This window comes from Lynx canadensis, chromosome B2 (genome assembly GCF_007474595.2).
Source record: "Lynx canadensis isolate LIC74 chromosome B2, mLynCan4.pri.v2, whole genome shotgun sequence".
NCBI lineage: Eukaryota > Metazoa > Chordata > Mammalia > Carnivora > Felidae > Lynx > Lynx canadensis.
Window position 1 is genome coordinate 119,119,592 of NC_044307.1, and position 19,205 is coordinate 119,138,796.

Below are 19,205 nucleotides of genomic sequence, written 5' to 3' on the forward strand. Positions count from 1 at the left end.
ATAGATCTATACTGACACCGAGTCCATTGGGGAAACTATGTAATCCCTGTAATTCTGTATTTTAAGAGTGTACCATGGGGAGATTTCACGTTAAATGTGATTAAGTTTGAAATGAGGACAAAAGAAAGATTCCAGTTGTATATTATGTATAAAATTATTTTGCATGGCAATGTGTATCATATTAAAAAAGAAAATCATTGGATACATTTCTTTATCTGGAGAGAAACATTAATTTTGGAATTGGTTTAAGAGGCGCACATGATGCCCAAGTTATATCTTTAATGACTGTTTCATATGTAACTATTGCTTTTTTTCTTAAAAAAAAAATTTTTTTTAATGTTCATTTATTTCTGAGAGAGAGACAGAGTGTGAGCAGGGGAGGGGAAAAGAGACGGAGACAGAATCCGAAGCAGGCTCCAGGCTCCAAGCTGTCAGCACAGAGCCCAACGTGGGGCTCAAACCCACAAACTGTGAGATCATGACCTGAGCCAGTCAGATACTTAACCAACTGAGCCACCCAGACGCCCCTGTAACTATTGCTTTTTTTCTTTTATCTTATATGATATACAGGGAATGTTTTCAACCAAGTAAAGTGGAAAGGCCTGTATCATTGAGCACCTTTCTTCCTTGTTCCATTTGCTAACCTATAGCACACTCAGTGTAAATCTTAGTGTTACTTCTTTCCTGGTCCTTCACTCAGTTCTCATAACATTCCCTTGTTGGGACACCTTCCTCTGTTAGGGTCTTCTGTCCTATGTAGAGTGCAGAGAATATGCCTGGGCAGTTGAAAGAAATGAGTGAAGTGCTCTATCGAGAATGATGAGGGAGGAGTAAGGAAGAATGTTGAGGGGAGGAAAATCAAGAAAATTGATAAGTTTATAAGAAAATGGGAGAAGAACAAGTACTAGATGCATAGGAGCATGATGAATTATAAAAACACTTTATGTCTCTCTTGCTTAACATTACAAGGCTATGGGTGGCTCATTTAAGCAACTGACTCTTGATTTTGGCTCAGGTCATGGTCTCATGGTCATGCGGTCAAGCCCTGCATTGGGCTCTGTGCTAACAGTATGGAGCCTGCTTGGGATTTTCTCTCCCTCTCTCTCTGCCCCTTCCCTGCTCTCTCTCTCTCACTCAAAAAAAAAAAAAAAAAAAAAAAAAAAAAAAAAACCTTAAAAAAAAACCCACAAGGTTAAAATTAGTGATGTCTGTGGATGCATTTAAAATATTTCGTCAAATATATGGCCCCGTGTACACTTTCTAGGTATTTAACTCTCATTTGGATCATACCTGTGGCTACAATTAGGTCTGAAATTCTGTCTATAGATATCTAACCAATTGAGGTGAATGTTTTTTGACCTTTAGGTTATAAAAGCAGAACACGTTCAACCACAATAGAAGTATGTTGCAGTACATAAGCTGGTGTTATAGGACAAGTTAAAATTATTAGGATTTTTCTGTGAACTTGTTTCTGAATGATCTTCTGCAGAACAGCTTTACTCTCCTGTTTTTGTTGTTGAGACCTTGGGAAGTTTTTACACCTATTTGCTGGCATTATGTCATGTTGAGAAAGGTTGATTAGAAGGGACAGCTATCGATTGAAGGAGGAAAACATTTAGATTAAGTTGTGAATGAATAGACCACATATGGCGAGATACTTTGATGTGGGGATATTTTATGTTTTATCTTTAGTTTATGGAAATAAATGGCTAAGTTGGTGAATTCGGGAGAACATGTTGTTATTTGTTCCAAACAGCAAAATATTAGGAAAACAGATGTGATAGGGAGGAGTAGGCTGCAGCTTGTTTGCGTCTGAGTGACCACAAAACTGTGATGAGCCAAGAACACAGCTGGGGTTGGATCTCAGGGAATTGAGAATCCAAGTGAGACTGAACTGTATAGGAAGCAGTCTTGGATGCCTCACTGACCAGGTTCTTTCTTTGTTCCAGTGAAATGAAAAAAGCCAAGGCAAATATAATAGTTACATGGCCAAACAGCATATGCTCTCTCATGCTATCCTCAAGAAAACTTAAGGAGGAACTGGGAAGAGTTTTGCTAAGTAGACAAAGAATGAACCTATATGGCAGCAGACTGTTGTAAATAGAAGTGCTATAAGGGTGCCTGGGTGGCTCAGTTACATATCTGACTTTGGCTCAGGTCATGATCTCATGGTTTGTGAGTTCGAGCCCCACATCAGACTCTCCACCTGCTCTCAGTGCAGAGCCCCCTTCAGATCCTCTGTCTTCCTTTCTCTTTGCCCCTACCACTTGCTTTCGCTCTCTCTTTTTCAAAAATAATAAGGATGAAAAAAATAAAAATAAAGGTGTTGTAGTTTTCCATTGAGCTAGTGACCTTGAGAATGCCCTGGATATCATCAAAATGTTACCTCTCTAGTTAATATGTCATTAGTATAAATGAACTAAATACAGGTGGAAGCCATGTTTCTTCTTCTCTCTGATGGCAGCACTTCACGGAAAGAAACTGCAGGAACCAATACAGCTCATATTTTCTTGGTGATTTTGTGAAGTGGCTTGCGGTATTAGGAGTCACACATCATCTTTACTATGTGGCAGCTTTCCTTGCCACTTGATATCCCTAAAGAGCATTCAGCTGCTCTCAAAGTGTTAGGATAGGTAGAAGGAGGTGTCAACAGTAGATTAAAAACATAGAATTCTAGCAGCTGTATTTCTACTTATTACTTGCTGAAAGGTATTATAAATATTAGATACAGTGCTAGAGTGAAGAGTTTCTGTTTCTTTTAAAAATTTTTTTTAATGTTTATTTATTTTTGGGAGAGAGAGAGAGACACACACACAGAGTGTGAGTAGGGGAGGGGCAGAGAGAGAGGGAGACACAGAATCTGAAGCAGGCTCCAGGCTCTGAGCTGTCAGCACAGAACCAGATGCGGGGCTCGAACTCCCAAACTGCGAGATCGTGACCTGAGCCGAAGTCGGACGCCCAACCGACTGAGCCACCCAGGTGCCCCAAGAGTTTCTGTTTCTTTCCCTAAAGGCTTAAGATTAAACAACGCAGTCGTGCTCAACACAAATTTATAAATAGAGGGATTGAAGAGAAGACCTATCTAAAAACCCCATGGTAAAGTAATAGATGCTCTATCATAAAATAAAATGAAGAATTGAGAAATGGGGATGTCTGGGTGGCCCAGCTGGTTAAGCGTCCAGCTCTTGACTTCAGCTCAGGTGATGATCTCATGGTTGTAGGATTTAGCCCCATGTCCACGCTGAGTGTGGTGCCTGCCTGAGATTCTCCCTCTCTCTGTTTCTAGCAATCTCCTCTCTCTCTCTCTTTAAAATTAAAAAAAAATTTTTAAAGTAATTGAGAAATACTGTATATTCAAACAGATGGTTTGGAAAATGCAGACAATCTCCGCCAATATTTTACTCCATTATTTGGGTATTAACAGTAGAAGAAGAGCTCTTTTTATAAAGATTATTTGGATAATTTTTTCCATGTCTAAGTAACATCTATGAATTATTTCTCTTTTCCCTCTATGAAATTCATTTGTTATGGACATATAATTATCACTTGACTTATTAATATTAATGCAGCATGTTAAAGGCAGGTATTTTTAGAATGCTAGAGATTCCCAAAGTAATTTTCACATTGGTTTTAGAAATATGGTAGTATATTATATATGATTATATATTAAGGATGATTAATACTATTAGAATTTTAATATTTTAAAGGAAATAGTGATGAGCTTGAATGTTATCATTCTATTCTTTTCAATTTGTCTCTGCTCTCTGCTTATTTTGAATGTGAATCCACACTCTGCCTCTTAGTAGCTATGTGTCCTTTGGTAAGTGACCTAATTTCTCTGTGATTCACTTTCCTCCTTTGGGGATAATAACAGTACCAATCTTACAGGGCTATTGTGATTACTAAGTGAGTTAGTAAAAGGTTTTAGAATAGTGCCCGTACATAGTATGTAAGTATGTACATATATACATACCTTGTGTAAGTTTTCTCTTACTGTTGTCATACAGATAGATGACAGAGCGTCATTTTGTCTGTTTGTTTGTTTGTTTAAGATTGGCTTGAAACAATAAGCAAAGTACCATTGTCTTTTCTATTTTCCATCACTCTTGCTTTTTCACCTCTAAAGCTAATGACAGGCATGAGGCAGGGTATCAGGGCCTCACCCAGGCAGCAAACGGGCATGCTTGGGCAGGGGGACCAAGGTAGAGCCCAGCACCAACAGATGGTCCAGAGGGGCAGAAGAGGGGATGGGGAGGCTGCCAGGCAGTTCTCACCCAGGGTGCCGGCGCTGGATCCGAAATCACCATGCTAATCTAAGCCCATTAGCTGGTGTGGTGAGGTGCCTTTGCCTGCTTTCGTCCCTGTCAGGAACGGGATTGGATGGAACTGAGCCTGAACGGGAAGGGCCTCCCTTACCCGGGCCGAGAGGGGCTGCGGAAGGCTGTGGCTCCCAAGAAGGTAATTGAAGGGTCTGTATCAGGAGGAAGGTGGAAATGAGACCGTGCAAATAATGAAAAGTGTAGTTATGCCAAGAGATGAAGGAAGGAGTCGTTAAGAATTATAAAGTAAGATCTGCCTCAGAGAAATCCCATGTCAATATACACATTCTCTCTATAACTTTGAATTGCCAATATGTAACTTCTCATTAGGGGCAGTGGCCATTAAAAACTATTTTAGTTTTTAACTAATGCCGTACTACTACAGACATGTAAACTTTTCCCAGTTATGAAAATGAGTATAAAAGATTGCCATTCTTCTTTGACCATCAAATCCCCAAAATGATAAACCAGTTTGGTTTGGCTTTTAATTTACATTCTGAATTTTGGTTTCAGGTCATTATCACATGAAACATACATTTCTTTATAGCTACTGCATAACAGGAATAAAGTATTAGAAAACACAGCAGAGCTCCAGGAATATCAGCAGGACACATCATTTCTTCATCTGATATACAGCCTATTTATGTTTTCATCATGGAAGTCGTGATTAGCGTAAGATAACAAGTCTCGATAAGAAATTATCTGCTATCGTAAAAAAATCTTAACCTTTTTAATGAAGCTGGTATTCCATTGTTCTTCTGATCACAATAACCTTCTTACAGAAATTAAATTTTATCTTTCAGAACCTTAGAATGATTTTCATATTCAGATTGTGAACTAAAGTGAATTTTCATATTTCATGGCTGTCTTTACTTCTATATCAAAATAAAGTTGGGTGCATAGTAACATCAGTCTGAGGCCTCTTTGGCACGTATTAAATTAGACACATCATTTAGCTAAATGTAAGTGATATGGTTGGTGAGTGCTTCCCGAGTAAATAGGTTACATTATTTAGCAGATGCCGCCTTGGATGATTCTAAAAATACTCATCATGGTCTCAGTGGCATTTTTCCTGTATTGGCTCTTTGGGTGCCAATTGCAATCGAGAATGAAGTTCTGAGGGATTCACGGGTACAGCGTATCAAAGGTTATCAAGTGGCTTTGAACGTCACTGATAATTCTCCCTAAACTGTGCCTGAAACTAGGCTAAAGGAAAGTAAAACTTTAGTCCTTTCTAATGCTTAATTAAGATAGTCTTGAAAAGTTTTTCTGTTTGATGTTTCTTGCTACTAATTTATTGTTTCAAAGTCTTCTATCTTGTATTTGACTTCCTTCAGTGTTATGTTGCATAATTGATATGCCACTTATATTAGGTAAAATGATAAATGTGAAGCCCTTGAAAATATCCCCTGTGCCTGCTAGGTTCAAGGCAAAAATAAGATTCAGGTGTAGCATTAGACAGTCACCAAGCCTATCCACCATTGCAGGGTTGCAACTCCCTTGGCATGGTCTTGTTGAAGATACCCTACACGTTGTTTCTCTCCAGTTGAAATAATCCCAACTCTCTTGGCCTTTACAGGTCAAATTTTTCTGGCTTTAACCATTTTTATAATTTTCTTTGAGCTCTCCTAATGTGATATACTTCCACCAATCCTTAAATGACAAGGTACCTTGGAAAGGGCCTGGCCTATGAAGAAGGGAAACAGGGAATAATGGGGGGGGGGTGCGTCTAAAACCTAAAAATAATGCTAACCCAGACTTCTTAGCTTTGAACTAGAACCTTTCAGGGTGATATCTCTGGGACTGTTTTGGCAACCCAGTGGATCCATTCAGAAAATAGGAACCTTTTTAGCCTTACCCTGACTGATATTCAACTTTGATATACTCATTTATTTTCTTAGAATGATTGTCCTTCCATTTTATTATGGAAAAAAACACCACCTGCTGCAGCTGTGGGGAGACCAATTCAGATACATTTTATTAGAGAAGATGTATATTGCTATGGGGAAAAGTGCCTGAAAAAAAAAAAAAGAAATATATTGCCAAAAAATTCTCTAGAGAACAAAGACCATGTTAATATTATATATCAGACAAAGCAGATTCTTACCTGTTTCTAGATTCTTTATTATTAAAGATGCTTTCTGTTCAGGGCATATAATTTCAGTGCCTCCTAAGGCATGCATTTTGAACCACAGTTCTCTCTGTAAATTATGAGTTAAAGAATTAATTCCGTTCCACTCTCTAGTAAAAATTCATTCCTTGAAGACTCATGTTGGAAGTCATCTGTGAAGAACTGCAAAAGTAATCGGTTCTTACTTTTTTGCTAAAATTAAATTAATTAGCTTAATGATGTTTCTAATGTTTCCCTTATTTCTTACTTAAAAAAAAATAATGATATCTTACAAAACTGAAATGGAGATTATGGTGGCTAGCCAGTGCTGGCGTTGGTCCTTGAAAACTGAAGTTCCTTTTTTTTCCTAAGTTATGACTGGTCATCTTGTGCCTGGTCTAAGGGGATGACACCAGCCTGCCTTGCCTTCCCGCTCCCAACCAGCACCCATGCACAAGTGAAAAAGCATTTAAAAGACAAGTGAGCACGGTCAGTTTCCATTTACTCAGAACCTTTAAGAACTTTTTCTGCAACCTTACCTCTATTGAAGTTATTCCTCTAAGTTCACTAATGACAATATATAAGAATGTTGTATATATTTAATAGCATTTGTCATGTAAATATGATAGTATTTACTCTATTTCCCTGTTTTAAACATTTTAGAAGTTCACTTATTTAGTCCATATAACACTTTGAAGTAGGTTCACTTGTTAACCTCATTTTATCGATGAGGAAACTGAGGCCAAACCACATCTTGAAAAGTAGCAGAGCTCGTTTGAACTCCCGCATTTCGATTGCCCCTCAGTACCATGTGCTGCTTTCTCAGGGCCCCCTACCCACCAAACCAAAAGAAGTCCACTTGGTTTAACTCTTATTGAATTTAGAATGAACGGCATTTGATGCTGTCAACTGCCCTTCTTTTGAAACTCTATCCTCTGAATTTGTGACAATTATGATTTTTTTCACTTTGGTGTTTTTGTTTTTGTTTTTAATTCATATCAAAGTTAGCTAGTATATAGTGCGATAATGATTTCAGGAGTAGAATCCAGTGATTCATCCCCTACATATAACAGCCAGTGCTCATCGCAACAAGTGTCCTCCTTAATGCCCCTACCCATTTAGCCCATCCCCCCCCCACAACCCCTCAAGCACCCCTCAGTTTGTTCTCTGTATTTAAGAGTCTCTTATGTTTTGTCCCCCTCCTTGTTTTTATATTATTTTTGCTTCCCTTCCCTTATGTTCATCTGTTTTGTCTCTTAAATTCCACATATGAGTGAAGTCATATGACATTTGTGACAATTATTTATTAAGCACTGTTCCGTGACAAGCATTGTGCTAGGCACTGGGGACATTTCAGTGAATGAAAGTCAGACAAAAGTCTTTGTCTTTGGGGAACATGCATTCTAATGGGGAGAGATAGATAATGACAGACCGTGAAAAATGAACACAGTAAAGTAAATTACACAGTATGGTAGGAGGTGGTAGGTGCTGTGGAAGAACGTACATAGATATTTACGAAGAGAGAAGCGTAGAAAGGATTTGGGAGTGCAAATTAAAGAGTGTGGTCAGGTAAAATTCTGTTAAGAAAATAAAATTTGAGGGGCGCCTGGTTAAGCATGGGACTCTTGATTTTGGCTCAGGTCATGATCTCAGGGTTGTAAGATTGAACCCTGGATCAGGCTCTGTGCTGAGTGTGAGCCTACTTAAGATTCCGCTGCCCGCCCCCCCCTGCCCCGCCTCTCTTTCTTCCTGTCTCTGTGCATGTGCACTCTCTCTTTCAGATAAAAAGAAAGATAAGATGAAAGAAGGAAGAAAGAAAGAAGCAAACAAAGGAAGAAACAAAGACACAAAGAAAGAAAGAAAAAATTGGATGGCAGGCAGTCTCCCAGGATGGCAGGATGGGAGACTGGCCATGAGGATATCTGGAGGAACATTGCCAGGAGAGGAAGCAGGAAGGGGGATGAGCAGGAGACACGGCCTAGAAATTACTGAGAGGGCAGAGCAGGAACTTGTGGGCTGTTCTGGGGAAGCTGGCTCTACTTTTGAGAAAAGTGGGGACCTCTGGAGAATTTTCAGCAGAGGAGTGACCTGATGTGATGTATGTTTTGATAGGATCACTCTGGCTGTAGAGGAGGCAAGGGTGAGAAAACAGGAGGCTATCAGGATAATCCGGGTGAAAGACAGGACCAAGGTAGCAAGGCAGTAGTGAGAATTAGTCATGTGTTGAAGGGAGAGCCAACAAGATTGGATTGGAGGCAACACTGAAAGAAAGAGGCAAACTCAGGGTGACCCCAGGGCTTTCCGCCTGGTCAGCTAGAACATTTACTATCAACGGAGGTAGGAAAGTCTGTGAGTGGAGCAGTTAGGAAAGGGCAGCAGCTCAGCTTGGATACAGAACAAGAACACAGATCAACAAAAACATGTTAAATATAATATTAAAAATTAAGGGCAATTTAAATGTCTAACAATAAATAGATAGATAAATTAATGATGCCCCCATATAGTGGAGTACTGTGGCAACAAAAATATTAAAAATATCTTGCACATCTGTATATTACTTATTGACATACTAACTGGGAAAAAGAGCTGATTGCCAAATAGTACTCATGGCTCAACCACGTTCCTATAAAAAAGAAAAAAAAGTACTTTGTTTTGCACAGGAGAAATAAAATACATAACAAAATTGTAGTAGTTTCAGTGTGGGGTGATTTCATTTTAATTTTTTGTTTTTGTATCTTTTTGAAATGTTTCTCATAATTTTTTTGTGAATAAAAAGGGAAAATATGTATTCTAACTGTACTTTAATAAGATTTATATAAATATAATCTGAATATTATAATATATATATATATATATATATATATATGCATAGAAAAAGACTTGAAGGGTATACCCACACTGTTAATGTGTTGGAAAGGACATGAATTATTTTTCTTCTCTTTCCGATTTTTCGTATTTTCTAATTTTTAAACAGATGACAAGTATTGCCAGGGTAAAATTTTTTTAAGTTATAAATTAAAAGGAAAAATTCACACATAGCCAGTAAACTTGACCTGGAAAGTATTGTACCTTCATCTTGTGGACTGTGTTTTGGGACTGTGAGGCTGGCTGCAGGACCATTGCATAGGAAGGGGAGAGGGAGACATTCCTTCCCTTGTTTGGGGAAACTACACAGGTAGCAAGGGCTTCCACTGTGAGTTCACCAACCAGCCTTCTTCTTGATATGAAAGGCACTGAGAATAAGGAGAGGCAGGTAGAGAACAACTTGGAAGATCCGATGACTTCCTCTTCCAATTCAAATAACCTTTGTCTTCAAATGGTTCTTTTAAAAAAAATATGTATTTATTTTGGGGGACAGGCAGAGAGAGAGAGAGAGAGAGAGGAAGAGAGAGAATCCCAAATAGGCTCCATGCTGAGCACACAGCCTGACACAGGGCTCTATCTCACAATTGTGAGATCATGATCTGAGCTGAAATTGAGTCGGATTTAACTGAGCCACTCCGGTGCCCCTGTTTTAAAATGATTCTTACAGGGGCGCCTGGGTGGCTCAGTCGGTTAAGCAGCCGACTTCGGCTCAGGTCACGATCTCGCGGTCCGTAAGTTTGAGCCCCACGTCGGGCTCTGTGCTGGCGGCTCAGAGCCTGGAGCCTGTTTCAGATTCTGTGTCTCCCGCTCTCTCTGACCCTCCCCCATTCATGCTCTGTCTCTCTCTGTCTCAAAAATAAATAAACGTTAAATTTTTTTTTTTTAAATGATTCTTACGTAAGGAGTTTAAAAATTGCATTCATCTGGTGTGCCTGGGTGGCTCAGTCGTTTAAGTGACTGACTTCGGCTCAGGTCATGATCTCACAGTTCATGGGTTCGAACCCTATGTTGGGCTCTGTGCAGACAGCCCAGAGCCTGGAGTCTGCTTCAGATTCTGTTTCCCTCTCTCTCTGCTCCTCCCTCACTCTTACTCTGTCTCTGTGTCTCTCAAAAATAAACGTTTAAAAAATAAAAAAAAATTGTATTCATGTTATTAAAACATTTTATACACTATAAAATGTTAAAATTTGTATCACTTTTAAAAATTCATCCATTTCTCTGTTGAAGACAATTACTCTTTTTTTTATACCTCAAATTTCAACTTGATATACTTTATTATTTCAGAAGCTTGAAGCGTGTGAAGTTCTGAATGCTGCCAATTTTAAACCCAACATTCTTCAATGGTTTTTTTTTTTTTTTTTTTTAAATACAACTCATCCTAGACAGGGAGACTTTAAAAACAACTTTAAAACCATTTTGTGGTATCCATTTTCAAATGCCAGTAGGCTGTATTGTGTACCGAAGTGTGATATCAGGTTCCAAGAAAGGGATATAAATATGAAGTAGCTGCCCTGCCTCAGTGGAATGATTGAGTGATGTGATTTTGTTTTGTCATTTCAAGGGAGTGAAAAAAATAGACCCCGAATTCTATGAAAAATTTATCAGTCACAGATTTGGAGAAGAAATGGTACATCGCATAGATCTTTGCTCCATGCTAAAGAAAAAACAAAGTAATGGTTATTATCACTGTGAGTCTTCAATTGTGATTGGTGAGTGCCATTTAAAAATTACTTATTATCTTTAATTTTGATTTTGTTAATATTGTTTCTTTTTGGCAGATACTTAGGGCTAGTTGTATATGTTCTTTTCAGCGATGTATTTTTGTAAATACTATGTTTTGGCGATAATACATTGGAAATTTTGTAAAACATACGCATGGTTCATGTTTATCGGTCAAGATTTTAGTACCTTTGGTTTTTATATACTTTTGCGCTTTAAATATAATGAAGTCTTGAAATGTTGATTCGAAATTCATTCCAGTTTAATTTTATTTCATGAATATGAAGAAAACATTTTCTCCAGTGAGGACCTGTATGAACGCACCATTCCACACAAGACATTTTCATGTTTGCTGCTTTTAATTAGGAATAGAATATTCCAGGTCAGAACGTTTCATTCTGAGAAGATAAAGTCTAGGTGGCCTGCAGAGATTGAAAACGTGTTCTTCAATTTCTTCCCCAAAGGAAACATGTTTTGTGGGGAAACAGATTCACGCATGAATACTTCTCTCATCTTATCAGGGAGATGGCATGTGATTAAGACAGACTCATACACAATTACGTTTCCAAGTGAAAAGTGTATAAACCAAATGAAGATTTTTTTTTTTTTTTTTTTTTAAGCCAGAGCAGGGCTGTTCTGCAGTGTGAATGTATTCAAAGGAATTTGTTCACATGATTCACATGTGCTATTTCAAATCCAGGCATCATTCTTATAAAATGGTGAACTTCAAGACAACCTGATTTGTATACTTTTGAAGTAACATGAAAATATTCAAAGAAGATAAATACCCATATCTAAATATTTCAAGGTCTTCAACCAAGATAATTTCTCTCCACATCAGCTTGAAGAAAACCCATGGAAGTATATATCCTGAAAGAATCTTAATACTGAAGTATTTTTAATGCATTAAGGAAATGTTCCAGAGACACAATTTTATTTCCAAATTCTCACTAGGTATCTTCAGAACGGTCGTCATCTTATCTTCCAAAGATCTTAGCTATCTTAAACAGAAGATATTCAATATGTCGTTTGAATTTATGTTCTGAAACATTTCAAGTCGATTTTTAAGGAAGACTTTCGTGTTTTCAGGAGTTTTGCTGGAGTGCTGTCTTCCATGAAGTTTTGATGAGGGCTAAACATTTCCTTTTAAGTTCATTGCAAATGGCAAATGTACAATTTTCTTGTGGAACACAGATTTTGGCTAGCTTGCCATATCTTCTCTGTGATTACTTTAGGCCAACCTTGAAGGAGAGCTCAGTGCTTCATTGCCTCTCCCACTCCCATTTAAAAAGCAAACAAAACCCCCTGAGCAATCTGTAGAATTTCCTGAAGATACTGTGGGATTGGCATGTATCACTGACATTGCCATTAGACAGCTGTGTTCAGCTCATCCCAAATCACAATACATCAACCATTGAATTTTTTATTTTATTTCTGTTTTCAGCTTAGTCTTCAAAACTCCCCTTATTCCAGGCAATATCTCTAGATTTTCCCCCTCAGGCTTGTTTATCTCTCATCTTTTTCTAACTCAAAGCAATTTAGCTTCTTTTAAGCTCCACCAATCTTGTATCCCCATACTGATCATTTAACATTTATTTTAAAAAATGGATTTTGCCTATTACAACTACTCTACCTTTTCCATCACATTTTGTGATGCCAAAATGAACTTTAAAATTATATCTGCCTCGATGAGGCTCCTGGGTGGCTCAGTCTGTTAAGCGTCTGACTCTTGGTTTCGGCTCAGGTCATGATCTCACAGTTTGAGTTCAAGCCCTGCTTTGGGCTCTGCGCTGACAGTGTGGAGCCTGCTTGGGATTCTCTCTCTCTGTGTGTCTTTCTCTGCCCCTCCCCTGCTCATACACACTCTCTCTCTCTAAAAATAAATAAATAAACTAAAAAAAAGATTTTAAAATAATATCTGCATCTAGTATAATAATTATTGTGTTATAATTAATACACACTAGAATTCCTTTATTTGCTATGGCTAGTTATTGATTTTCTCAATCTTAATCTTATCTGAGTTTTGTAATAGAGAGTATTTAGGAGGATTCAGGATACTTTCTTTGTGAGTTTCGTTTCTTGATCAGATTTAACTGACTTCTTTTTGATTTGATCCTGACTCAAATTTAAAGCCTGTTTCCTGTACCTTGAACCAGTATTTTATTGTATGCATTTATAGAATGGGACAGATTTACATTCTTAACATATTTTGCATTCAGAATTTCTAGGGTAAGAAGTTGGGTTCAAAGACTCGGAATATTTTATAAAACTTTGTATGTAGGTACATAAGTGAATTTCTCTAGGGAGGGAATTCTTCGGATTGGCATATTTCCTATGTCTTAATTTGGTAATAAGGCATTCTTGGAGAGTACTAGATTCCAAGTCATGGATTTTCTTTTCAGCTGTCTCAATTATGCCATTTAGGGTATCTTATCATTATTATTTAAAAAATATCAATGACTATATGCTTCATTTATAAGATTTCCAGTTGATTCTTTTTCATATTTTCCTCTTCTGTTCTTTGCTTTGTGGATGCTATTGCTTCATTCAGCTCTTTGAGGATTTCAATATAATTAATTATTAATGTTCTTTTTATATATTTAAAAGTATTTTAGTTTTTTCTTTTTTATTGAGTGAATTTAATGTGTAACATTGTATAAACTTAAGGAGTACAAGTTTTTATTTTGATATATTTATGTATTATGCTTTAATTGCCAATGTAGTGATATTTATCACATTATATAACTGTACAATATTTATGTTTATATTAAGTATATTGTATATTAGATCTTTATGACTTATTTGCTACTTGTTATAAGTTTGTACACTTTAAAACACCATTACTCTTACTCCCCCAACCCCCAGTTTTCTGGTAATCATGATTTTATTATTTTTTTTACAGATTTAATTTCCTAGATTCCACTTATAAATGATATCATACAGTACTTGTCTTTCTTTGACTTATCTTGCTTAGCATAATGTGCTCAAGGTCCATCCATGTTGTTGCAAGTGGGAGGATATCCTCCTTTCTCATGGCTGAATAATATTCCATTGTGTGTACATATGACATCTTTTTATCCATATTTTGGATATTGTGAATAACACTATGATAAACATGGAAGTTCATATCTGGTTGAAATCCTATTCTCATTGCTTTAGGTTTATATCCAGAGCTACTGGATCATATGGTGTTTCTATTTTTAATTTTTTGGGGGACTCTGCATACTCTTTCTTATAGTCTTTGAGCCAATTTACTTTCCCACCAAAAGCGTATAAGGGTTCTGTTTTTGCCATATCTTTGCTGGCACCTATTGGTTCTTGTCTTTTTGTTGATAGCCATTCTAACAAGTGTCAGATGACATTGTATTGTGGTTTTGACTTGCATTTCCCTGATGATTAGTGATGTTTAGCATCTTTTCATGTGTCTGTTGGCCTTTTTGAACAAAAAAAACAAATAATCGGATTTAAAAATGGGTAGAAGAGCAAAGTAGACATTTCTCCAAACAAGACTTCCCATATTTTTTAAATCTCTAGTTCCGTGGGTGTGAATTCTTCTATTTGTTGGATCTTTTGTGGCACTTCCTTTCTTCTGATGCTTTTTAGGTTTTTGAGAGCTCATTGTGTTGTACATGTGTGGTTTGGCAGTCGAACTGGCAACAGCAAACCGTGCTTGTCCATAAGGAGTTGGAATCTATTCTTTTCGTGTCTCTTATCGATTTGTGAGATGTGTTGTTTTGTTTTGTTTTGGGTTTTGTTTTTATTTATTTTTGGGACAGAGAGAGACAGAGCATGAACGGGGGAGGGGCAGAGAGAGAGGGAGACACAGAATCGGAAACAGGCTCCAGGCTCCGAGCCATCCGCCCAGAGCCTGACGCGGGGCTCGAACTCACGGACCACGAGATCGTGACCTGGCTGAAGTCGGACGCTCAACGACTGCGCCACCCAGGCGCCCCGGGTTTTGTTTTTATAGTAAAGACAATTAGCCCTTTGCCATATTGGTCCAAATATTTACCAGGTTTTGTTTTACATTTAATTTTGGTCTCAAGGCAATTTTCACATTAAATGTTTTTAATTTTTGTTAAATTATAGATGGAATGTTCTCCTGTGATTTCTTCCATCATTAGTCATCTCCAAATCAAAGATTTGATACATATTCATTTATGTCTTCCAGTTTTTTTGTTATTGCTTTTGCATTTGAGCTTTTAATCTACCTGGTATGATCATTTATATAAGTACTCGGACACAGAGGATTAATGCAGAAATCCAGTTGCTAAAAGTGAGTGTGAAGTAGGGATTTGGCTTTAGGAATATATTTTTATAATATTTTTTATACCCCAACTGTATGTTCCAAGATCACAAATTAGCATCTTCCATTTTGTACTTCACTGGCACAGGGTTTGTTTGTTTGTTTGTTTTCTAATTTTAGTAATTTGCCAGTATTGGGGTGATTTATGTAAAAAATCTGGGTTTCTGCTGCCTTCTGAAAAATCAGAAAATGTGATACTGGTTCTCCATTCTTGCATGGTAGCCATTTTCTAGATAGGGTAGTAGGCACACTGACCTTAGAAGTAGCTGCTTTTTATTATCCCCCTTATTCTGTTGTTGTTACCATAAATTTGCTGAACTTGTTCTCACTCTGTGCTTGGCTCCTGAAGCCCTCTGAATTTGGATCCCCCTGCCAGCTATTGCTGTTTCCTGTGCCTGCTTTACATTTCAATGCTGAGCATTTTCCTCTGTCTTTAGCCATCATATACCTCGATGTGAGTGTTAGGGGAGTTTGGTAGAATATGGAGACATCATTCATATTTTCAGATACAAAAAAAGGTTATATCTCTTAGTTCTCTCATCATCAAAACTTTGGGTAATATTATGCCTACTTAATATTGGGCTGCAACTCCTTACAAACCTAACTGCAATAATCAGCTAAAATTCAAATCCAAAAAGGAAAAAAAAAGGAGCGCCTGGGTGACTCAGTCGGTAAAGCATCAAACTCTTGATTTCGACTCAGATCATGATCTCTTGGTTCATAGGTTCAAGCCCCACATAGGCTCTGTGCTGACAGCATGGAGCCTGCTTGGGATTCTCTCTCTTCCTCTCTCTCCGCCCCTTCCCCTCTTGCATGTGCTTATGCTTTCTCTCTCTGAAAATAAGACTTTTTTATTTTTTAATTTTTTTTTCAACGTTTATTTATTTTTGGGACAGAGAGAGACAGAGCATGAACGAGGGAGGGGCAGAGAGAGAGGGAGACACAGAATTGGAAACAGGCTCCAGGCTCTGAGCCATCAGCCCAGAGCCTGACACGGGGCTCGAACTCACGGACCGCGAGATTGTGACCTGGCTGAAGTCGGACGCTTAACCGACTGCGCCACCCAGGTGCCCCAAAATAAGACTTTTTTAAAAAAAAAGGTAAAAAAAAATTTTTTGTGGTGAAACCAGGAATGAAATATGGCTCAGGTATCCTAGCATGGTGGAGGCTGTTCTCAGTGAGCTACTTAACAGTTGGGTGAATTAATTTTTCTCAGGCAGCTATATTCCATTTATATTTCCTTAGGGGAGGTAATTGACTAAATGACACCCTTTGTAAGATTGATGAGCAATTTAATGATTGCAAAGACTAGTTTACTTTCAGCTCTCAGACATACCTTATAGGAGGCAATGGGGAATTTGAAAGGTCTAGATGTTGTTGTTGTTGTTGTTTTTTTTGGCAGGCCAGTGTATTTCTTTATAACTTTCGCAAGTAGATGTGGAAACCATAATTTTCTGGGATCCTGACTGTTTTTTGGTTTCATAATAATTAGTCATCATTAACTTAATGAATGTTATTGAGCATATACAATGCATATATGCCTTGGGGCTCCTGGGTGGCTCAGTTGGTTGAGTGTCCAACTTTGGCTCAGGGCATGATCTCACGGCTCGTGGGTTCCAGCCCTGCATCAGGCTCTGTGCTAACAGCCTGGAGCCTGTTTCGGATTCTGTGTCTCCCTCTCTTTCTCTCTCTGCCCCTCCCCCGCTCATGCTCAGTCTCTCTCTGTCTCTCAAAAATAAAACATTAAAAAAATTACAATGTGTATATGCCTCTCTTTGGTATAATGAGGTATGGAGAACTATAAGACAGTCCTTAAGTGTGATAGTCACTGGGCAATGAGAAATGGGGAGGAATGAGGAATAGATGAATAGGGTTTTGTCCATGACAATAGTGGGCTATGTTAGGACACAGTGGAAGAAGCTTATGATTTTATCTTCTCAGAGAGTGTGGGAGTAAGGAGTGGCAGAGGTCAAAAGAATAGGATAAGACTGAATAGGCAGATGGAGAGTAGCAAAAGGACACCTTCTAGGAGCAGCGGTTATGATTTACAGGGGAGGGAAGCGATGGGTTGGGAAGCAGTGAAGAGGCAATATTAGTGATAGGAGACACACTGCAAAGACTAACGATTGAACCTGTAATCTAGTTAGCTAAGGAAGGTGTGGCAAGGAGCTTGCTAGGTTTGGGTGTAGAAGTAGGTGAAAGAGGTAGGAAAGGAGATACGCACAGTCATACATATTGAGACAGAGGATGTGTAATAAAAAGACTGAGCAGATAGACGTGGGATAAAAAGAGGGTGAAATTTAATACTTCCTGTAATAACACAAGATTGGATCCTGAAGTTAAGACTTTAAGTTAGTTTCAGACTATAGCACAGAGGCAGTGAGAGGGTTAGGATTGGGCCATCCGTGGGCTCAAATAGAAGCATACAGGTGTGCACAGTTACAGTTGTAGAAGATGAAAGGGGTCATAGGTAAGTTAGAGCCGACTCAGTTATAGTCAACTCAGCCTATATCCAGTGCCCAACAGGTCAGACCAGCAAGATACCAGACTCCGACTTTATGGGCTGAAACACAGTGAGAATTCCAAGTGATGTGAATCAATGAATTTATTCTATCCAAGGCCATCCACACACCCTTAAAAACATTAAAAAAAAAAAAAAGCCAATTTCAGAGTACCTGGGTGGCTCAGTTGGTTGAGCGTTTAACTCTTGGTTTTGGCTCAGGTCACAATCTCAGGGTTTGTGGGATGGAGCCCCACGTCAGGCTCTGTGCTGACAGGACATGGAGTCTGCTTGGGATTCTCTGTCTCTCCATTGGCCCCTCTTGTCACTTGTGCTGTCTCTCAAAAATAAATAAAAAGCTAAAAAAGCCAATTTCACGTAAGAATGCTTTTGCTGAGTAGTAAAAGTAATTAATTGTATTTAATTTGTCTCTATATGTGTGTCTTTTTTCGTATTCTATTAACATAAATGAGAAGTGTTCCTAAAGTACCTCAGCAGCATATTGAAGCAGGAGGTTGACTCAGGAAGGGCACTTGTATCATTATTTAAACTACGAGCTAAAGTAGTGACTTCCTTTTCTGAAACGTCATTTTTGTTGAAACATGACTCACAAACTATCATTTTCACATCTGGGCATTTGGCAGGCATTTTCTTTAAAATAAACTTGTCACATCAGGGGTATCTGACATGATTTACTACTATGATAAAATTCAAGCTCTCAGGCAAAAATAAGAATTTTGGAAAACTTTATTACCATGAGTTTAACAGCTTCCTAAAACTTAAAGACTTTTTCCCACTTTCTATTATGGAAAGTGTCATCAACAAAACTAAGTAGCACAGAGTAGAATAATGAACTCTGTTTTCCCAGTTTTTCCCCCTCTGTCACACTATTTTTATTTTACTGAGGTATAACTTATATACAAAACTGCACATAATTAAAAAAAAATTTTTTTTGTAATGTTTACCTTTGAGAGAGAGAGAGAGAGAGAGGGAGGGAGGGAGGGAGAGAGAGAGAGGGAGAGAGAGAGAGACCCAGAATGGGAAGCAGGCTCCAGGCTCTGAGCTGTCAGCACAGAGCCCGACGCGGGGCTTGAACTTGTGAACCATGAGATCATGACCTGAGCCGAAGTCAGACGTTCAGCTGACTGAGCTACCTAGGCACCCCAGACTGCACATAATTTAAAGTGTACAATTTGATGAGTTTTTAACGTACAGATACAACTGTGAAACCATTATCACCATCAAGATACTGAACATTTCCATCACCATCAGAAGTTTACTAGTGGCCTTTTGCAATCCATGGGGTGATATTAATGATTGTCCAATGTGGGTTTTGTTTTTTGATGTTGTATAATGAAGTGGGTCAAAATATGGAAGATCTGCATA

General features: G+C 38.2%; 1 protein-coding gene across 8 annotated transcripts in view; it reads left to right on the plus strand.

Annotated features, from left to right (window-relative positions):
- AKAP7 (A-kinase anchoring protein 7) overlaps positions 1–19,205 on the plus strand; it is a 158,542-nt gene that overhangs the window by 76,023 nt on the left and 63,314 nt on the right. For 6 of the 8 annotated variants that reach the window (XM_030316349.1, XM_032593250.1, XM_030316350.1 and 3 more), the window contains one exon: positions 10,856–11,003. In XM_030316349.1, coding sequence (XP_030172209.1) covers positions 10,856–11,003 — 148 coding nt within the window. Of the gene's footprint in view, positions 1–10,855; positions 11,004–11,713; positions 11,752–14,789; positions 14,819–19,205 lie in introns of those variants that run through there. The other 2 variants (XM_030316354.1, XM_030316352.1) reach the window with 2 other exon arrangements.